General features: G+C 44.4%; 2 protein-coding genes across 3 annotated transcripts in view; one reads left to right on the top strand and one right to left on the bottom strand.

Moving 5' to 3' along the window:
• Positions 1 to 1282: 1282 nt before the first annotated feature.
• Positions 1283 to 10605, bottom strand: TTF1 (transcription termination factor 1). Of its 2 annotated transcripts, XM_009093401.4 has the most exons (12): positions 10565 to 10599; positions 9862 to 9962; positions 8895 to 9705; positions 7860 to 8107; positions 7357 to 7542; positions 6222 to 6300; positions 5814 to 5944; positions 5100 to 5328; positions 3983 to 4072; positions 3698 to 3763; positions 3224 to 3309; positions 1283 to 2844 (listed from the first exon to the last, which is right to left on the bottom strand). In XM_009093401.4, the coding sequence occupies exons 2-12, from the start codon at positions 9929 to 9931 to the stop codon at positions 2651 to 2653; spliced, it is 2190 nt and encodes a 729-aa protein (XP_009091649.2). In that variant the 5' UTR covers positions 9932 to 9962; positions 10565 to 10599; the 3' UTR covers positions 1283 to 2650. The 2 variants fall into 2 exon arrangements, with proteins under 2 accessions (XP_009091649.2, XP_030088856.1); XM_030232996.2 differs by lacking the exon at positions 9862 to 9962 and having other exon boundaries at positions 10565 to 10605.
• Positions 10606 to 10929: 324 nt separating this feature from the next.
• CFAP77 (cilia and flagella associated protein 77) overlaps positions 10930 to 21987 on the top strand; it is a 62587-nt gene continuing 51529 nt past the window's right edge. The window contains exon 1 of the mRNA XM_050981142.1: positions 10930 to 11055. Coding sequence (XP_050837099.1) covers positions 10930 to 11055 — 126 coding nt within the window. The remainder of the gene's footprint in view (positions 11056 to 21987) is intronic.

The following is a 21987-nucleotide window of genomic DNA, read 5'->3' as shown; positions in this document are numbered from 1 at the left end:
TATCACCTTTCTCCACCTCCTTGGTTAAGACCTTACAGGAGAGAGGGGTGAAAAAAGCAAGTCCCCATTTGATCTTCAGCAGCTTCTTCAGCTTTGAAGTGCTGCAAACAGCCTTGGAACTCGTCTGTCTCTGTCTTTGATAATGCCACACAGCTGAAGAGTTTTGTGCTGTAACACCACTCAGGTCATGAAGACACCAGGGAAATGTTTGAAGCGACATGTCTGCTTGAAACACCCAAGTTTTTAGGGTGTTTTTACACTTGAAGCATCTGTCATGCTCTTATTTATAATGCAGTCTGATACACAAAGCTTTGTCAATGTTATTTTCTTCATCGTTCCGTGGAGCCTCTTTGGTTTTTTTTTTTAAACCTCTGCAGAGTTTGCTCTGTTTGCAGTAATACTGAACTATCCACGTGAAAGAACTGCCTCCCCATGCCTGTAATCCCACGGGCCCAGGGAAGAGTTCCTTCCTTGTGCCTTTCAGCACCTGGGAAATAATCAACCTGCAATTATTTGCCCCGGTGCAAACAGATTGCACCCACCTCACCCAGGGAGATGAAGGAGTTTCCTTGCTCCATTCCCAGGGCTGCAGGGAGATGGAAGCCTCTCTTTGCTCAGGTCTGTTTGCCCAAAAGCAACCAGTGCAGTGATAGCTCCAAGTTTACAATTCCTATTTAGCAGAGAAACTGCTTTAAAGGAGTAAAGGTTTTTCCTGGGTAGTTTCTGGGAGGGAGTAACAGGAGCTCATGCCCTGAGGTAACCCTTTGAGCTGGAATGCTCCTGGCTCACTGACAAGGGAGTGAAAGTGCCTCAGAAAAATATTTTTAAAGGTGGTTTTGAAGCCCAAACATGCAAGATAATAAATGGAGAATGAGTTAGCAGAGCTAAAACAAAGGCACCTGTCCTGTCTGTACTACTGATTAAGAGGCACCAATTTCACCCTAGTAACTCTGAATTGCAGCTGGATTGAAGGCCAGAGGAATGCCCTGGAGCAGGGAAACCTCCCAAGGTCTGGGATCCATTACCTGAGCAAGAGATCCCTTACTCACAGCAGATCCTTGGTAAGTGACTGAGAGTAGCTGAATTAGTACTAATGAATAAATCATTAATAAGGTGAGCTTTGAACCTTGGTAAACCACTGTTAAAACTTCATTAAATTCCATCAACTTTATTGAACTGCCAAATCATTCTTTTCACTCAATAAAACATTGCTGCTGCTCTCATTGGAGTGAGGAGCATTCCACTCAGCCACGACAGTTTTCTCTTAAAGCAAAGAATAAAATAAATCTCGGCATGGAGACAGAAGTTTATTTCTGCAAGATCTACTTTACAGACTCTACAACCAGGCATTGTTTGTGCTCTTGCCTGCACACAATTCAGAGCATCTCCATTTCAAGGGGTTTTTTCCCCTGGAAAAAAGACAAACTTTTTAGATTCAGAAATTCAAATTTTTCAGCTTTTAACTTTAAAACCCATGAAGCACCACAAAGACCTAGGTGGAAGTGGTGTGTGTTTCCTCCTCCCATACCATTTCATCACTTTACCCTCAAAGCAGTGGCTGGTGCAGGGGAGGTTGTGCCAGTCTCACAAAAATCCCAGTGCTTTCTATCTTCAGAGAGACTAAAGGCAGACACAGTTAAATACAGGAAGTTTTCCTTTAAAATCCTTTGCTGTAAGTCACCTTCCAAACCCTCCAACAAGGCCTTTATTTCAAGCCATTGAAAGTTCTGGATTTTCAATGATTACTAGAATTGAAGAGGGAAATTGTCACTTATCAAAATGACCCTAAAAAAGCAGGGACTGAATCTTCTTGCTTTACTGTCTAGTACAGCATATGGGAAATATAAACAAGCCTTACAACAAATTTACATATATATTTTTGGGGGCTTTTTACATTATTTCAGTCAATTTACAAATAACCACTGCAGGCAGAAAGTTAAAAGTATCATACAAAACACAAGTACAACATCCATCTTATTAGAATGTAGAAATTATTCTTGGCAAAATAAAATATATATGTATGTATATATATATACACACTGGTTTGTCTCTGTATTCCAAATATTAAATACAACAACATTTTAAATTACTTGTTTTGGTTAGCATGAAATGATGAATAGTAATGGACAAAAGTCTTTTTTCTTTAGAAGGGTTGAGAAAAGTATAAGTCTGCATCAAAAATAAAATCAGTGCTTTTAAGAATAAGATACCTGTTTAAAAAAACCAACTCAAAAGTTGTGCTGTTTTCATCAACACAGATGTCTTAAGACTTGATTATTACAGAGTTTTAAAAGCAAACTGAAAACCTTTTTCCAATCCCATGAATTTAAAAAAAATAAAATTCTGAAAACCAAGTTCATTCATAAAAGGAAGACAGCAGCTCTCAACTCCACAAAAAAAAAAAAATAGTATTTTGAGACATTTAGAAAGCAACTTGGATGCTTACATGAAATCTTCTAAATCCAGAGCTGAATTAAATAAAATGTGGCACAACAGTTCTGTTTAACTCAATCTTCAAGATAAAAACAAGACAATCAGAGGTGCCTATCCTGATTCCTCCATTGCCAACAGCCTGGGTACTTGCAGGGGGTGAGCTGCACCCACTTTCAACCAGACCCATTTGCAGTTAAATATGCAAATGGACAATCAATTAATCACTCTCATTGCCGCAGTTAAAGGTGTCATTGCCTCTCTCTTCATTGGAGTCAAAAATGTCACTGAGTCTGAAAGCCTGCTGCTGCTGCCTGGCTGCTGAACTGGAAAAACTACTGCACTTCCCCTCCTCTTCCCTTAACTTTTCTTCAAGGTCTGGGAGTGTCTTTTCATATAGATAATCAATAATTTCTAAAAGGAAAGAAAAGAAAAAGTGGTTTTAATTGGATCTGTAGAGGAACAGCATCTCACAGACAGAAATTCTGTTGTCAGTATTAAATGCACAAAATCCCTGTATTGTTCTAATCACAGAGGCTGCAGGGAGATCAGGCATAACAAACATGCAAAGAGAAATTAAAATGCAGTCTTAAAACTTTTCAAGGCAAGGTATAAAGAAGAACAGGTTCATAAACAATTGCATGAAGAGAACATTGAAAGTTAAAAAAAGCATTTAGTAAAAGTATAAAGTCTAAGATTTTAGCCAGTTAGTAAAAAATTGAACCAGAAAATGTATCCTCTGAGATTCAAGCCAAAGCCTTAAGGAATACATAGGAACAGCTGACATACTGACCAGAAAAAGTCCTTCTTTTCCAGAGAGGGACAAAGGACACTTTTAGCTTGTAAAACTTTGATTGAACATAGGCTCTAGGAACATCTCTGCAAAGAGAAGAGTTCAAAGAATTAGTGGTGCAAGGAACTATCATAAAGCTTAATTGTTACTGAGTTATCCATTCCTGAGAGTGATGCTAGTCAAACCCAGCTTAGATTAAGGTAGAAATGATGGAATTCAAATAATAATTAACCCATAATATCAAATCATAATTTTTCCCATTAGTTGATGAACATCTGGAAGCACAGATACACTACACCCCAGTATTTAACATTAAGGGTTTCAGATCTTGGCTTCCTGCTCAGTGCTATGCCAGGATATGCAACTGTAATGTTTCCAAAGTGAACATTTCCTACAGTTGTAAAGGTATCAGAACTTTGATTCCTCTGCTTTCACTATCCTTTGTATCCATAAAAAGAAAGAAGGGAGGTTTACCCAATAGCATTACTGATTTCATCCCAGTTTACTTCACTGGCATCCTCTGCTTTTGTTTCATACAACCTGTGAATGTGAGACAGAAGCAGTTTGCAAGCAGAACTCAAGACATCATTCAGTGCTCCAAGCTCCCCCAGTCAGAAATTACAGGACATTTTGTCCACAGAAAGAATGATTACAAAACATGTATCAAGCTGCAAGCAGGCTGTTCTCACCCTGCCAGCTTTTGTAAGCACAGCTCAAACAGTGGGAGATACAAAAACATCCCAGTACTCAGGACTGTACCTTTTAATAAGAGCGATCTTGGACCGTAATCCATTGGTCCCTCTGTACAACTTCTGCCCTCTGGTCAATTTCTTTGTTAAAATTGAATTCCTTTGAAAACACACAAAACCAGGTTTCTATCATTTCAAGCAATTCCAAGCATCAAGATGCTGCTGCTGTCACAGAGATGCAGTGTTCTGCCAAGTGACAGGGGGGATTGGAGGGACAGTCATCAATGGAAAGAATGGTCTTATTTTACCATGAATATTAAGGCAACAAAAAAGTAAAATGATACATTCAATAAAACTATACACTTAACTTTAGCAACAAGCAAAAATAAGAGTGCACTAATCATTACTATATAAAAGAAAGGATAGTGATTGAGAAAGATACATCACCAATTACTTCAGTATTTTACCATCATCCAGATCCTGTCACTGGGGAGCCCCATTTCATAGGCAGGACCTGGAGAACTCTTCCCAGCAACTGGAAAATCCTCCACAGTGTCTCCACCCCTAGGTGAGGTTCCAAATTTGCCCCAAAAGTGGGTCCAGCTTTTATAGGCCCCAAATCAGCAACTCAAAGTGACTTGATTATATTTTTAGCACAGGAACAACTGGATCTGATGACACACTTCCCAACCAGCAGGGGCCAAGGCTTGGCCAGGGCCCAGGCCTTAGCTGGGAGGGTTTCCCCTAAAATACCCTACAAAGAAGCTGCTATTCCTGACAGTTGGGAAAGTTTCTCAAAATAATACATTTCTTGCAGAGAACTACACAAGGTTATGTGAAAGTTTCTGAAGCAGCTGGTTTGGTGTTAAACAGCTGGCATAAGAGTCTCAGTCATCTATTCTGAGGTAAATAATACTGCTGGTGTTAGTCACAATGCCCAGGGTTCAGCGTGTAAGTCAACTCTGCTGCTCAGGCCTCAGCACAGCAGGCAGCAATCAGGCTTTGCTATCACAGCAAACAGAGAACTTGCTGCAGCTAGCAAAGAGTTGTCTCAGACTCATCTGCAATGTCTCTTCTGTGCTCTACAAATTTCTTACCAAAGGATAATCATGGTACAAACCAAAAGTTTTGCAGAATAACACATCCCGGAAGACATTTTACTCTCCCAGTTTAGTCCAAGCCCTCACCATTTCTGTTTGCACTGTCTCCAGTATCGACTTCCCACTTTGGTTTCAATCTCAGTCCATGGCAGTGGCTGGTACAGCTGCTCACGGTCAATCCAGAGATTCCTGTCTGACTGTTCCAGGGAGGAAAGAGAACTTGGATCTTCTGTGATCAGTTTTCTCCTCATCACATCCTTCACTGCACTCATTAACTTCTGGGTCTCTTCCTCTGTCCAAGGACCATAGTTAATAGCTAAAATTGAAAACCCACCAGGTTAAGGCACAATTTAGCATGAATGATTAGGGAAAAAAAGGCAAAAAGAGCAAATGTTTCACTTTGCATGATTTTTATTTATAGGACCGACTTCTTAACACATGTTCTACAAACTCTTCTGCATTCCAAGCTTGAGAGTTCAGCCTAAACACTAAAGAACAGTCTGATCTCCAGTCTGATCTTTTAAAACCTGGCTGCCAAATTCCTTCTGCCCTCCCCAGAAAATCATCTTTTTTAGATGTCAGTTCTGTTAATAGTTATATTTGTTCCACTATTTTCCATTTTCTTTCAGAGATCTTTCTTATCCTTTCCACATGAAAATGCAATCAGTCATGTGAAGAGGACCATCACTATTAATCAATTAACAGATTAAAGACCCCATACTTGAAGGACTTTTAGGGTACCTACATTGTACAGTTCAAATAACATTACACAAAATGAATTGTTTTCTTAAAATTACATACCTGACTTGATTTCAGAAAATTTCATAGCAACTGAGAGGTTAGAACGGGACATCAACTCAGAAATCTTCTTCCAATCATTGCCATGCAGAGCTTGATACTTTTTTAATTGTTCTTTTTCTTCTGCAGTATACCTGGTTGAGGAAATGGGCACAGCTTCAGCTGTAATTTCAAACCATTTCAATCTCTTAAATAGCTGTAACATCTGCAGGTGATCAGTGTTAATCATCACTATCACTTCAAGTCACATTTTAGAACAGAAGAATCAAAAAGGGAAAATGAGTTATCAATCAAGTCACAGTAACTGGCACAAGTGGGAGAGAGGATCTTCATTTGAATCCATTTTTAATTGACAAATAATCAACACAGACTGATATTAGCATTCAGAAACACTTGTAAAGTATCTCTTACCTTCCTTTATAATTATTTGGGTCAAACATCTTCCTTGCTCGATAATATATCAGCCTCCAGGGCCGGGGTATGCCCTCAGCTGGAAGGAAAGGATCATTTTTAACAAACATTTCCAACACTGGTGAGGCCCAAATGAAACAAACCCCAAAACCCAACACCACACATTTTCATGGCCATGCTGTCATCAACAGATCCTCTCCACTCACCAGCTACAAACTGCATGGACTGGCTGTGCATTTGATCCAGGTGTGATTAAAATTGAACTGGCATGCTGAACACTCCCACTGAAGAGAGACATGAGACAGCCACCAAGCAGGACCCTGGGTGCTCACAGACTGTTCCAACTGGGAAAAGCAGGCACTGGGGGCATCAGCAAAAACCAGGTGAAGATCTCTGCTGCAGGAAGATGCCCAAAGACCAAGCCCTGGGAACACACAACCACCTTGGGCAGCAGTGCCCAGCAGAGGGGACTGCAAGGCCCAGAACACTGATGAGACTTTCTGCCAAATCTTCCCAGCCTGGGAGCAAACTCCCAGACTGGAATGAAAGTCACCATCAGGGAAATGTGCCAATGCAGAGGGAAGGACTGTGTGTCTGAAAGAGGAACAAATCTGTAGTTTGATCCCAGCATCCTGATCCATGACAGGCTGTCCTTTACTCTGCCTTGCCTGAGATGATGTCACCAAACACACAGAATAAAGCTCCTGGGGCACTGAGGAGATCCCCATGTCTTGGAAGACTGGCATGACTCAATTTCTTCCACACCCCCCAGTCCTGCACCTGCCACCTATTTACTGGTGACAGTTTCAGACAGGACTTAATCACTCACAGCTGCCATTAGTAATCTTAACGGCAGTTTAGCAAATAATGCACTTAAAGCCATAAAGCCCAAAGCAAGTCTGGAAGTCTTTACTGGTCTTGATCATATTTAATCTTCAAACTCTTCCTATTTGAGACCAGATAATAGGAACAGTGGACTGTGCAGATTATCAACTACACCATGTCAGCAGCTTCTTTTCTTACCAAATTTAGCAACATCAGTGCTTCTCCATAAGAAATATTTTACAGAATATGCCATGATATCACCAGGTTGTAGAAAGCACCATTCAGCTGTCTGAATAACTTAAATACTCACAGATTTTTTCCCAAAATTGATGTTCTGTTTTCAGGCGATGGATGATGTATTTATCTTCTGGATACCTCGAGGTAAACAAAAGTTTTTCAGCACTGTCTATTCCAGTAAGTTCCAAGAACTCTTCAACATTTTTCCTGATCTGTTTATTTTCCTTCTGGGTAAATCTGCCAAACTTGACAGCTATACCTAAAATATAGAAAGGTTAAAAAAAAACCAAGTCAAACCTCAAGTACCATCTCTTGCACATCTCAGGTATCAACAAATTCAGAGGGAAAAAGAGAAAACTGAAAAGAGACCAAACCAGCTGGGAATGAGCAATTAACACACAAGTTTGGACTGAAATTTGCCAATGTGGAAGCAGATGCTACAAAACAGAGAAACAGAAAATCTACCAATGGAATGAAGTGAACCAGACTGTGGGTGCAACAGACACGACACTGTGTCCAAACATCAGCAGAGCTGCACAGTCCTTCCTCACTGCAACAGGACTTCAGAGAGCTCACCCTGTTTTTTAAACTCCTTAAACCTCATTAGGTCTCTTCCAGCCATTTTCCTGACTGAACTGTCTGATATATTCTTCACATGAGGAATAAACTCTTCCAGTTCTTGTCTTGCAATATCCAAATCCACAACTGAAGTCATGGCAGGGTCCAGGCCTTCCTCACCATCCACACTGACCTCATCAGAGGCTGCCAGTTCAGCAAAGGAATTGTTCTGCTGCTTTTCATGTGATGCCAAGGCTTTTGGTGTCCTGATAGAGAACAAAAAAAAAAAAGGGCATAAAATAAAATACACCACTAGAACTCCAAACCAGAGATGTTGTTACCATCTTTACCATTAAAAGAATTTAAATATTTGTCAATTACAGAACAAAAAATACTTCACACATCCACTGCCTTGCATTTCTAACCTTTTAACATAATAATTGCAATTTATTTCCAAATTTCTATACTTACAATAATCAAGGAGCTTTCTGAAGTTCTGAAAATCCACAAAACTCTGACACATGGGCATACTGAAGAAATAATGTCTCTTGCTAGCACTGGCCCACAGATTTTTTTCCATCTGTCTCTTACTAGTGCTCCTGTTTTGTTTTCTAGACACTGCAAAGGCATCAAGAACTACTTACACGAGCATTTATTTGCACAGAACATTCAATTGTTTAGCTGACCTTACTAATTGCTTGGTTAAAGTGCACATGGTCACTATAAATATCAATTTTTTAAAATGAAGTCCTTTTTCCCCCCACTTTTCTTTTTTAAAATGTGAATTGTTTGAAGGCAAATTATTTCTATACCTACAGTTTTTAAAGAGGAGAAAAGAGCCTACACTGAAGCATTCTTAAAAATTGTTGGATCTCCACAAGAAAACTGAGGTTTTAAAGTTGGGCTCTAACATCACAAATGCTGTGTGTTCAAAGTTTTTCTTTAAAACACACTCAAAACAGAATGAAGAAAAACCTGGAGGCCAAATAACAAAAGGAATGTATTTGGGGAGAGGAGGAAGGAAAAAACCCCCCAAAGAAAACCTGAACTTACATCACATCAGATTCTGAAGAGCTTTCTTCCATGACATAAGGGCTGCTCTTAATGGCCTTCTTAGCAAGTGCTGGAGTCCTCTCAGCTCGCCCAGCTGCTTTACTGGGGGTGGAAAAGCCAGCAGGGAGCTCCATGGAGACCTCAGTGATGGCAGCATCACAGCCTCCATCCTCACCTGCAGGGCAAGGCCACCCCCTGTCCTGCCCTGAGGGTGACAGCAGTGGCTCAGCTGCTCCCTCTGTGTCCTCCTGGCCACTGCCCTCTCTCCTCTTCTTCCTCTTCTTTTTGGATTTCTCTTTGTGGCCCTTGCTGTGTTGCTCAGAGGGAGGCAGCTCACACACCTCATCCTCTTCAGGCTGCTTCTCTTTCCTTTTCTTCTTGTGCTTTTTAAAATAAACATAATCAGCAGCCTCCTCCTGGCAGTCCTGGTTCACAGGGACACAGCTGACATCGCTGAGCTCATGGCTGCTGTCCTCCCCCTTCCTCTTCCTCTTCTTCCTCGGGGAAGCAGCTGCTCCAGTCCCATTGCTGAGCTCATGCTCCAACTTCACAAAGTATCTATCCAGCAGACTCTGCTGCTTTTCACCCTTTTTTTTCAGTTTTTTCTTCTTTTCCTTGCCCTCCTCAGCCTGTGCTGCTGCATCTTCAAAGAGCACTGGGGAAATGTGGCCAGGCTCTGCATCTTCCACACTTTCAGCATTTTCATGGTTGTTGTTGAACTCATTTGGTTTCCTCTTCTTCTTTTTCTTCTTCTTGACAAAATCTTGGACTTGAAAATCACCTGCAGGTGCTCTGTCTTTCATTTTTTTTCCTTAAATAAAAGAGAGTTTTATTGAAGTGTTGTCATTTATAAACCATTTTTGTTTAAAACAAAACACCTCTCCTCCCAAAAAAAAAACCAACAAAAAGCACAAAACCCACCCAAAACCTTAACAATTAAAACCTCAATTTTATCTTAGACTCTTACTTTTCAATCCAGTTAGTTTTCTAAAGTGCCTAGGAAAAGCTGATGCCTTCTTTGTCAAACAGATGTGCATCACAGCTGTCCCCAGCCTCCAAAGTGCTTTTCTACAACAAGAAACACTTTCAATAAAGTCAATAAATATTAGCTTTGATTTTGAATAGCTGAGCAACGTCTGGCTAGTATGTTCAACTCAGCTTTCAGCACTGAAACAGCACCCAGCTAAAAACAACATTGAAACATGAGACTCATCAGCACTAAACCCAAAATTCTCTGATTAGAAGTTTCTGAGGGGCCGAGCTCAGCCCAGCCGGCAGGATTCAATCACACAGAGCAGCCAGGAAGCATTTTCAGCACATTTTCTACATCCAGCACATACAAAACATTCACCGCGTAACACCCCCTGTCACGTTTGAAACACGCGCCCTTGAATTTCGCATTCCCCGGCCGGTCCCGGGCATCCCCTCCCCGCCAGCGAGGGGAACGAGCGGCCCCGAAAGCTCCGCGGAGCTCAAACCACAGCTCGCCCCTAGGCCCAGACACCGAGAAACCCCGGCTGAGCACGGCCAGGCCGGACTCCACCGCTCCGGGGCTACCGAGGGAGACTCCCAGCGCTCCCACAGCGCTCTGGGCAGCCCCGGGCTGTGAGGAGCCCACAATCCCCCCCGCCGCCCCTCCGCGCCCCCCGCCCCGCCGGGCCTCCCGTTACCTCCACGCGGTGTGCACCCGCGCCGCCGGCCCCCCGCGCACCGCCCCCGGCCTATCGGTTCCTCGGGCGGAAGCGGCCCCAGCCGGACCCATCAGAGCGGCGCACCGCCTGTTGCCTGGAGACGGACGCCGCCGCGCGCGCCGCGAGTTCGGTGGGAGAACCCCGGCACCGGCACCGGGCCGTGCAGGGACCCCCGGATCGGCACCGGCACCGGGCCCTGCAGAGACCCTCGGGATCGGTACCGCGGCCGTGCAGTGACCCCCGGGATCGGAATCGGCGCCGGGACCGCCGAGACAGCCCCGGCACGGGGACAGCCGAGACTCCCCCCCCCAGCACCCGGACCGGCCCGGGAGCGGCCCCGCGCCATGGCGGGCTGCAGAGCGGGGCCCCGGCGGCGGCCCATGACCTTGGCCGAGGCGGGTCCGGGCACGGAGAACGAGCGGCTGGGGCTGGTCCGGCTCAGTATGCTTCGCAACCCGCTCATCATCAAGGTGAGCCCCGCGACCTCCATCCCCGAGCCCCCATCCCATCGTCGTGGCCGCCTCCCATCCCACAGCCAGCAGGGAGGGTGGGGGTCACGGTCACCGCGGGCAGCTTCACAGCAGAAAAGTTTCCCCTTAAAGCCGTTCAAATCAGTTTTCCCCTCCACACTGATTTATATGACAAGGAAATTGTGTTTCCCCGCTGCTCCTTCGCAAGCATGGCCGTGTTTGAACGAGCTGTCCGCAGCCGGTGATGGGCACAGAGCAGGATGGGCTCTCCCTGCGTGGGTTTCCCCAAGTCCCGAGGTCTGGGAAGCACTCGGGGACAGGCACCGAGATGTCACTGGGGCTGCTCTCCAGCCCTAGAGACAGCAGAGGGGTCCCGGGGAGAGGGTCACACAAACTGTACCCACCTAAATTACACCGCCCCTCGGAAGGGGCCGCCCGGGGCGGTTTGGAGTCTCCTCTCTGGAGAAGTCCAAGGAACGCCTGGCACTCAGCGCCCTGTCGGGGGCGACAAGGTTCTGATGGGTCACAGGCTGGACTCGATGATTTTGGAAGTCCTTTGCACCCTAAGTGACTTTGTGGTTCTGTAATTAGCATTTTTAGACCTGCTCTAGAGGTTCTGCTCCCTTCCCAAACTCCCGGCCCTTCTCAGTTCTTTATTCCCACTCCCATCCCTGCCCTGCGCACCTGCTGAGCTGGGCATGCAGCTCGCAAAGTTTTAATCATGTCACTTCGGTCGGTTCCTCCTCCTCGACACCCAGCGCAGTCAGGCTGTCCCCGAGCAGCAGCTGAAGTGCAGCTCTCGTCCCCTGGATGGCACTCGCAGAACGGCTTCGAGCCCGCAGCGAGCCCCGAGCCCGCCCAGCTCCCCCGCACGGGCACCGAGAGCTTCGAGCCCTTCCCCTGCCACAACTCCGGCTCCCGAGCCTCCTTTCCCCGCTTAAACCGCGGATTTCCAGCCGGAATTCGGCTCTTGGGTTCCCTCCGTAATCGCACCTGGCACCAGCAGGCTTAGAAGTTGGTAAAATTAGGGAATTTGGAGCGTCACTGGAAATGTGAGACTTCGCAGTGTTGAATTCTTTTGTAACTCTAAAAATCTATGGGGGAATTTTGTTAGGCATAGGGAAAAAAAAAAAGCAGGCTTTGCATCAGAACTCAAAAGCAGCCTCACTTGTTCAAATCCACACCTTCTACTTTCTTTCTTTTCTCTGGATCCCTGAAGTTGGATGGGAAGGAGAACTCTTGCAGAGCATCCTGGCACTGGGAATTCTGAGCAATTTTAAATGGTGGGATGTTTTAATAAATTAAGAGACAATTTAGATTTCTGCAATCTGGTGAAACTAAACTTTGAGCAAGTTTTAGAAGGAAAAGATAGTGTTCAATTTCAGTATTCTGGACGATTTCTGTTTCCTCAAGGCTTCCTTGCAGGAGGGTTTGTGCTGGTAGGGATGTGAGGAGATTTGCATCCACCTGGTGCAATCCTCGAGCACGCAGTAAGCCGGGTGATAGCAGGGACGCTTTCACTCTTGGAATCAGTAATTGCACTTCATGGTGGGTTCTGCTGGAGTTTGTGCAGCAAACTGCTGCCCCCCTGCCAGCTGCCTTCCACACTGCCCCGGGGAGTGCTGGATTCACCAGGGTGTCCCTCTCTGCAGGGGGGTGACGGGGTGGGGGGGCAGTTTGCTGGACAAACGGGACACACTGACAGCATCAGCCCTCTGCCCTTCCTCCTCCTCCTCCTCCTCCTCCTCCTCCTGCTGCTTCCAGCTGCAGCCTGGAATCCCCTCCTCCCCAGGACAGCCCTGGGAACCCTCATCCTCTGGAGAGGATGGCCAGCAGGTCCCAGCCCTCGTGCTGAAACTGAAGGACACAAAGATGGTTTAGGAGAAAAGGACAAAAGGTTTGGAGCCAACTGCAGCTTGGAGGAGTGCTGCTGGCAGCCGAGGGAGGGCATGAGGAACACACAGCTCCAACAGCTGCCAGGGAGGGTCTCTGGGCAGCAAATACAGAGCAACCTGAGGCCAGTGGAGATGGATGGGACACTTGGTCCCTGATCCTCCTCCAAATAGCACTTGGACCCTAAAACAGTGGTGCAAGTGTGACAAATCTACTCTGCAGCAGGCAAAGGACATCCTTCTTTCTCTCTGAGTTATTTTATGCATGTTCTGAATATGGCATCACGTATCTAAACATGATCCCTGCCCAGGCTGAGCCTCCTGCCTCAGCTCTGCTCAGCCCCAGCCTCCCCACAGGACGTGTCCACACACTCTCCTATAAAACCATCATCTTCTCACATGAACATTTCTAGGGATGAGTGCTCTGTTTCTCTGCTAGAATGTATGTTGTGTTTTAATTAATCAAGGACTTAATTTGGTTATCAGTATATATTTGCTTGCAGCATAAAACTGAGGAAAGCATTTCATCTACTGATGCCAGTAAAAATCTGAGCAAAGCATTTTTGGTCTGTTCTCACCAGTAAAAGCCTTAGCCAAGCACTTTTCCAGTACAAACTTACTGAAAACTCCTGTGTTACAAAAATAAACCAGCTCTGGGCAGGAAATAAGAGTTTACCACACTTAACCCCTGGCAAGCTCGACACAGACTTCAGAAATAGTGACCCACAGCAGTTTGATTACATTTAGATTAATATCTTCTGTATAATATGGTATAATTAAGTTCAAGCTCTCACTGACAAAGTCATTGTCACCAGCAAGGAGTTGGATTTACCTTCTTTAATGTGTGAAGGTAAATAGGAAATCCAGCCCCAAGGTAAATGGGAAATCCAGCCCCACGTGCCAAAGCATCCCCTTACCTGTCCAGGTGGAGCCAGGGGCCACGCAGAGAGCGGGAGCTGCTCTCCAGGAAAAGGCCTGAGAAGTATCTGGCTCATCTTCAGAGCCCTTTCTGCTGCTCCCAACATGGAAAAGTTGTTTCCAAACTGGCAGTTCTGAGGAGGAAGAGGAGAAGGATGGTGTTGGTGCTCTGCTGGCCAGGAAAGGCTGGCACCAGGTCCCAGTGCAGACTGCAGGAGAAGCAGATTTAACAAACAACCGCAGGAATGTGCAGTGTTTATTTTACAAGCTTGTTATTTACATGACAACTGATGCCAGGCTGTCTTTATTGGTCTGAATGCCAGGGCATTTAGGGTTCATTTTCCTAAGCTTTCCTCCTCAGCCCTGAGGGCTGGAAGTTTCTCTTTTTTTTCCCAAATGAGATCGAACAGAAGCTTCAGGATTCAGACAACAAAATTTCAGCAGCTACGATCTCTTGAAGAATATACGATCAAAAAAGCACCAAAACCCACAGGAACTGGCACAGTGATAGCTTTGGCTTTGGAATTCCCAGCAAAGGAAGGATTAGCCAGGCCAGGAGAGTGAACTGCCCTGTTTGGTGGGTGAAGGGGATGAACAGAAGAGCTTTCCCTGGGCTCACCCAGGAGCCTGCTCCATGCCCAGGGACAGCAGCTCCTGTTACCCAAGGGACTGCACTCCCTGTGTGGGTACCAAGTAAAGGCAGAAATCACCCACCACATTTTTCTTTTTCCTTTCGTGCCTAGTGAAGCTCACAATGAAGTATTTCTTAGCTGACTGTCACAGAGCAAGGCACTGCTGACAATTGTTGCAAAATCGTTTTCATTTCTGGAAAGATCCATAGGATGGACACTACAAAAGCAAGTGGGGCCATTTTGTCAAACTAAAATTTTGTCACATAGTGGAAAAGGAAAAGAAAAAGCTGTAATTAAGCAAGAGACAAAGCTGGACAAGTGCATGGTGTGAAAAAGAATATTATAACTTCAAGCTGTAAACTGCATCATCACAAACATCTCTTGGAATAGAAATTACTGACAGGGCAGGTTTTCCATCACTCTGAAGCTTTTATTATTGACCTGCACTATGGCTGCAACAGGGCTTTTACATCTGAATGCTGTGCTTCATCTTTGAGCCTTTAACCCTCAGCTTCCCGGCTGATTTGGGTTTCTATTTTTTTAACATTCTCTCCAAATCCACTCATCTTCTTTATCTCTTGACGAGGAGTCAAGGTGAACTCGGCACGGGTGAGGAACGGGACTGTCAGAAGCAAAATCATTCCCTCTGCACAGAGCAGCCCCACAGCCCAGGGAGGGCTCTCAGGTCCCTCTGCTCCTCTCAAGGGACTTGGGGTTCAGCCACAGCCAGGATCTGAACCAAGATCCCCCCGGTGCCAAACTGCTGATCACAGCCCTGTCAGGCAGCTCCCAGAGGGTTTGGGTAACTTCCCTCAGGTGTTAGCTTTGATGATTTCAATAAATGTTCCCTCCCCTAACCCAAACCTGCTCACAGCTATTTGGGATCAATGCATTTATTGGAAATTCGGTCAGAGAGCAGAGTTCAGTTTCTCTGTCTCTCACAGACAGAGCAGCCACAAGTACCATGAGCTGTATTTGGAATAAGGTTGTTTTATTTGGTGTTAATTATTCTCTTTACCTCAAATCACTGCATGTGCTGAACATCCTGCCTTCTGTGCTTGCTGCTTGGGGACACTGAGGTTTAATTAGTGTTTATGCAGCATTTTGTGTGCTGATTGCTATTATTATTATATCACGAGTACTATTATATTTTTGCAATCTAAGACCAGTGTTGTGCTTTTAAAAATGTATTCTGAGATGTCTATGCAGTGCCTCAATAATTCATTAGAGAAATAAACTAATGAAGGGCTGGTTAGTCAAATAATCATTAGGTTTGGTTCTGAGCTTTCCTTCCAATGCTCTGACTTCTAAGGGTTTTCTTCTCAGCATGAACTCATTTAAGATTTTAAATGAATTATTTGGTACACTAAAAATTAAACTCCTTATGAGCTTTAGTGCCCTCCCATATTTTGCACGGGCACTGCTGAAATAAATAAGGTATTTCCAAGAGGCAAGTAAACATTGTGCATGGATAATAGTGGGTTTTTCCTCGTGGTTGTTTGAACACAGGCTCCAAAGTGCCAGCTGTGACTCAGCAGGCAGAGGGACAGCCCCAGCAGCACGGGCCTGGGAAGCTGCTCACTCCCAAGATCCACAGGCAGGATGTAAAATCAAGCAAAAGGGCATTTTGATCCTTTATGTGAACAAAACAATGCAAATTGGTGAGACTAATAAGCCCAGAAACATTACAAGGTGAATGCCTTTTATGTTTGTGAAAATCTTCTATGTTTATTTGTCTAATACAATGGAAATAAAGCTTCAAAGGCTCTTTGATTTAAAAGTGCATTATTGAAGTCAGCCAGCACAATAATAATGGTTAGACCAAACTGTTGCAGTGTGACCCTAATAGCAGTGTCAGAGCAGAAAACATTTGTACAGCCTCTTGCCCAAGTTGGTGGGGATGTAAAAACAAAAATTTAGCCAAAGGACCAGAGGATGTAGGCAGGAGAGGGAAAAAACTAAAATGAAATGGGTCACAAATGTATCCATACATTCACAGTGCACCCAGAGCTGCTGCAGGCTATAAATTTTTATGATGAACCTAAAACTCAGGCTTTATTCTCAGAAAGATTTAAGAAACTTGGGGGAGAGCCACTGCCTGTTTTAGTGCTGCCCCCAAGCCACACGAAGCCAAGAGATGATTTTCAGACTAATTCCAATTGAAGACACCACAGAGAAAGTCAGGGATATCCCAAATCCCACTGCAGTGCCCTTAACCCACCAACCCTGCTCCAGGGACACTGAGCCCAGCAGGCTGAGAGCAGCACCAGAGAGCGGCTAAAACTTGAAACAGCACTGGAATATCTCTGCCCTCTTTCCTCTCCAACCTCAGCTTCCCACTCCAACACCAATAAAAACTTTCCTTCTCTGGAAGAGGCACCACAAAGTGCCCTGAGCACAGAGGAAAAGCTGGTGGGGGCTCATTGAGGACAGGAGGGTGTCGGGCAGGCAAAGAGTTTGCAGCTGCCCAAGGAAAAGGTGAAAAGCTCTTTATTTTTAAACATTCCCCTCTTTTTGAGTGCAGAATGTAGAGCCAAGAGAGAGTGTTGTCAGCAGTCACAGGGACCAGCGTTTTCAGCTCCTGATTTTTGGGAGTTTTTAGCCACACTTTCCCCAAGGGCAGATTGCTTTCCATGCAAATTCTTAGAGATGCTCTTATGCCTGATTATTGGATTTCAGAAGCTTTTGTCATCTTGCAGGGATTGTTTTGTTCTTGCTTGGCTGCTCACATTGTACAGATTAGACAGAACCTGCATTGCTGAGAATATTTTCTTTTTTAACCATTTGTACTTTATAAAATAAATTACACTGACTTTCCCACTCACATTTATTTGAAGTAGCAAAGATAAATGCAAGTGGGATCTACGACTAGATTTCCAGCCACAGCCTTTAAGAAAACTTCAATATCAAGGGAAATATCTCTAGTTTGATTTGTTTAAGCAAACCAACACGAGGTTTGTGCCTAAAAATCTTACAAGTGAAACCTGATTAAAAATAATAGCGTAACTCCCAGGCTGGGGGGATAAAAACCCTCAAAGCAAACACAGTGAACCTTGCATTGCTCCATAAAGAGCAAACCAGCCTGAAAAATAACACTGGTTTTAATCAGGAGCTTTGGCTTGCTCGCCCAGGTAGAAGAGCCCTTTTGTTTGCAGCTTTTCAACTTCCCGACTTACATTTGCTGTCTCCATCACCCTCTGGTGGCTCCCAGGGGATTCCAGTGGGCTGATCAGGACTGTAACTCCATTAATTACCACGTATTACAGTGTGTTAAAGCCTTAATACAACCAGAAATGCAACTTTCCCTACATCAGTCATCCCTGCTCTGCTCCTGGTGCTGTCCCACCTCTGCCTCCAAAATCAGGCAGCTAAAATTGTTCCCAGCTTAGCCCCAGCCCTGAAAAGCACAGTCCCAGATCACACTGGCAGTTAGTTAGCATTTAGATAGGCTGGGACAGGGCTCTGTACAATAGGCATCAAAGCTGAACTCTTGGTGCAGGGAGAGGGATTAATTTCTTTAACCAACATGCCTGATCTGGCCTATCTCATTACCCTGCCTTGTCAGTGTCGATGTTAGATTTGATTGAAGATTATACCATTTAGGCCTTTCCCCTGCTTTCCACAGAAATCAGGCCTATTGAATTGCACATTCTTCCATGGGCCCCTGTCAATACTCAGTGGCTTGAGCCTCTAATTCTGCTTCATTTAAACTTCATCAACTTTTCCAATCAAGTGGAAGGATCTGAAATAGGCTCCGTAAGCAGAAAGGGCCTTTTTCCTTTTGTCAGATAATTTATTCTGTTTTCTCTTTCTCTCCCCCTCGCTTCCCCACCTCTTTCTCTTTTTCTTCTTTTCGCTCCCTTTCCCTGATGCTGAAAATGAGATTACAGTATTTAAATGACTATGATAATCAATCGGGGGACCTTGAGCCGAGATTGAGGTTAATTTTTCTTAGCAGAACAAAGAAGCGTGATGCCATGGGGGATTTGAAGGTGCAATCTGTGTTTCATGCTTGTATTCCTGCCCCCCCCACCCCAAAACTGCAGTTTTAGGAGTCTTTTCTTGTTACTAACTATGCAGTTGTTGTGATTTCTTAGAGGAGAGGAGAAATGTAATTTCGGGGTTGATAAATAGCTAACAACCTTCAATCAACGATTTTAATAGGAAAAAACAATTCACTTACATGGAGAGACTGCAGATCTAATGAAAGTGTTATCATTACCTTATTTATTTTTAAATATACTTGGAATAATTTTCTGCAGTGCTAGGAACAGTCCTTCCAGCCTGCACAGCAGAGTTGTGAACTTTTAACTGAATACTCCTTTTACTCAGCCACTCTTCCTACTGAGCAGCTTTCTTGGCTGCTTGGAAAAAAGTTGATGCTTTTGTCATGATTTTGCTAATCAGGAATGGAATCGCTTATGTTCATCTCAGAAGCTGCCTTGAAATGGCTTGTTAAGTCTTTAGATGATGTATTTTTGGTTGTAACACGCCAGCATTCACTCACCTGGATCTTTCCCATTCCCTGCTCTGGAAGATAGAAAGAGAAAAATATGCATTTCTTTGCTTCCATCCCAGCTGTCTTGTCAGTGCTGTTTTACATGCTGCCACCCAATGTTATCTTTTATTTGTGTCAGGAGAGAGGATTTGACAAGTTCAGTATACAATGTTCATTTGGCAAGGCAAATTTTTCATACCAATTTTGAGTAGAAAATGAAACCATCTTTCAACACAATGAGCGACATCATTTTTGGACAGACTTATTATGAGAAGAAGAATTGCAAAACTTTATTTTCCTGCACGATGCAGAAGAAAAACAAACCAGGAAATGAGACATTTAAACAAACAACAACAACAAAAAACCCCAAATGTGTATGAATGCTTGAAGCCATCAGTTTGTTTTAGAAATAAAAATTAACCACCAGCTGCTGTCAGGTAGCTGTGGCCTCCTTTTTGTTAATCAGATGCTGCTGAATTTGGTTGCATCATAATGTAGCTTAGTTTCAAACCTTTTTAAGCTCTCAGAGAACTGGGGAAGGCAGACCAGACTGACTTTGGAAGTTTGTCAGCTTTTGCCAAGCCAACCAACACTGGTGGTTTGGGAAAGGGCTCAGGGTGTGAGAGAGGGAGGGTCCAGGGGCATTTCAAAGGTGCTTTGCCTCCACTCAGAATCCCAAATGTAACTTCTGGCAGTACTAAATACTCTGAACAAGCCAATTAATGGAAAAATCTCATAGTAAATTCAATTGGGTTTGTGTCTGGCAGCCCCCCAGCACAAAGGGCTTCTGCTCCATGACCAGGAAGGGCTGGTGCCACTGCAGAGTGAGGGTCCAGGACACTTAAATGGATATTGCCTGAGGAACACCATGCATTCAAAAGGGCTGTCAAAGCTTCACTGGGTGACAAATTCATTTTAGCCCCCAGGACCCTGCAGGGTTGGGAGGTGCAGTCTGAGAGCTGTGTGGGTTTGGGCTGAATGTCTTGCATGTCCTCAGCCCCTGGTGGGAATTGATGCTCTTTGGTGCCCCAGCTTTGCCCCTCTGGGAATTTTACCCCCAACAAAAGCAGCAGTAGCCCCAAAATGTCTCAGCAGACTGGAGGGAGCTGTGTGTGTTTCAGGCAGTGTTTTGCTCTTAGAGTTTTCTGTCTTTAAGCAAATGTTGACTCACCAAGGGGAAATTAAAACTCCATTAGACATTGCCACGCTGCAGAACAGACCCCATTACAGCGGCCGAGCTGCAATTAATTGGTTTCCTCAGATATCACTTAATTCTGGGAAGGCACAGAGAGATGGGAAGGACAAGGCTGATCTAAACAATAATTTCCTAAAATAACATAATCTAAATAAACTAATGAAGTGATTACATAGTTATTAATCTAATATGAAGAAGAGTCAGAAGAAAATATTGGGTATATAACAATTTAGAAAGAACAGTGGAGTTAATACCATTCTGGTTAGACTCATCATGAGGCAATCAGCATTTGTGCTTAGAGATGGATGCTGGTTTTGCAGATTAATTATATTTTGTGCTAAAAGCTGCCATTTCAAAGTGTCCCATCTTCTGCTTTTTTTGGTCTGTTGTTCATCCTCAACTCTTCAACACCCAGATGGAAGGAACCACTGTCTGTGAGGCACTGCCCCAAACAACTTTGGGGGTTGTTTTGTTTTTAAAGTAAAGTTAATTTTGGATTAAGAAATGTAAAGCAAAATAACCATAAAAACAGACTCCCTTGTGTGCAGATAGAATAATCAGCAATTTGAAAATATTCTGGCCCAGAGAGGGCTCTCCACAGGCAGTCCCTGTGCAGAGAGGCAGTGGGGAGCTGCCTGTGAGGGTGCAGCAGTGCCTTGGGTGCTGTGGGGGTCCCCAGGGCCAGGCAGGGTCCCCCCAGCCTGGGACCAGTGCAGGGAGCAGATCCTGCCATTCCCACAGAGCTCCTCTGGGCAGAGCTCAGTCCCTTGCATCAGCAGGGTAGAGAAAGTATTTGGCTTCAGGAGAATAAATAACTAGGCCTTATAAGTCATTAAAAATGTATTACAAGAAAAATACAGTGCAGCTATAAATAGAAAACAAAGCAACTCCTATATAAACTTTTACAATTGCTGCTACTCTGACTATTTTTCACTGTCTGGTTTTAAGTGAGTTTAGCATCTGTGATCTCTGGAGACTGAGATCCCTTGACGCTGCAGCTCTCCTGGCAGTACTCTGGCCTCTGCAAGGCTCCCCTAGGTTGGGTGATGAGCTTTGGTGACAGGAGCTCAGGAGTGTGACTGCTCAGCCTGGCTGAGGCTCTGGTCAGTCCCAAACTGGAACTCCAGGTTCCCCCCCTTCTCTTTTTTAAAATATTTTAATGTGTATTTGTGACAGTCTGACATGCAGCAGTTACTTCCATAAAAGACATCACCTGTCCCTGCCAGCCCCCACAGAAACAGACCTTAATATGAAATAAACTCTATACAGCAAGGCATTAATCATTCAGGGATACATCAGTACTGTCTCCCTTCTGGTTATTACTTAAAATAGTTCACGTAGGTAACATCAAGCACTCAGAATAATTTTTAAACCTTTGTGAAGGAACAGACATGGCTTTTGAAGAAGCCAGTATTATCTCCACATTGTGCTCAGCTGAAGTCAGGGGGAGTTTGTTTTCAGGGGAGAGGAATTGCACTTTGTGCTTTCACACTTTAGTGTTAAAGAGTTTTTGTCATCTGGTCTGATTTTCTTTTTGTCATGGCAAGCAATAAAGTGGAAGAATTTGGTGGTTGATACACCTTAATGCAAAGATGTGTTAACCTTACTCTGCTGGTACCCACAGCAAAGAAGGTACCTCAAAGGTACCTCAAATTTCAACTAAATTCAGCTGTGTGATGCTCTGACTTTCAAAAATCAAATCCTGACTGTGACCCCACCATAAATTCTCCACCACAGAATCCTCCCAACACTGAAACTCCCACGTGTAGCTAATGGGGTGTTCCAAGGGAAAGCCTG

Source organism: Serinus canaria, chromosome 17, assembly GCF_022539315.1.
Source record: "Serinus canaria isolate serCan28SL12 chromosome 17, serCan2020, whole genome shotgun sequence".
Classification (NCBI taxonomy): Eukaryota; Metazoa; Chordata; class Aves; order Passeriformes; family Fringillidae; genus Serinus; species Serinus canaria.
The sequence above is the reverse complement of the archived record's forward strand: the minus strand, read 5'-3'. Positions and strand labels throughout refer to the sequence as shown.

Bases quoted from the DNA above. Each gene is read 5' to 3' on its own strand.
- TTF1 (XM_009093401.4), bottom strand. From the start codon at position 9,931: ATGCACATCTGTTTGACAAAGAAGGCATCAGCTTTTCCTAGGCACTTT. The intron at 9,706-9,861 runs GTAAGAGTCTAA...CTTTTATTTAAG, and splicing joins AAAACTAACTGGATTGAAAA to GAAAAAAAATGAAAGACAGA. The intron at 2,845-3,223 runs GTCAGTATGTCA...CTTTCCTTTTAG, and splicing joins GAAAAGAAGGACTTTTTCTG to AAATTATTGATTATCTATAT.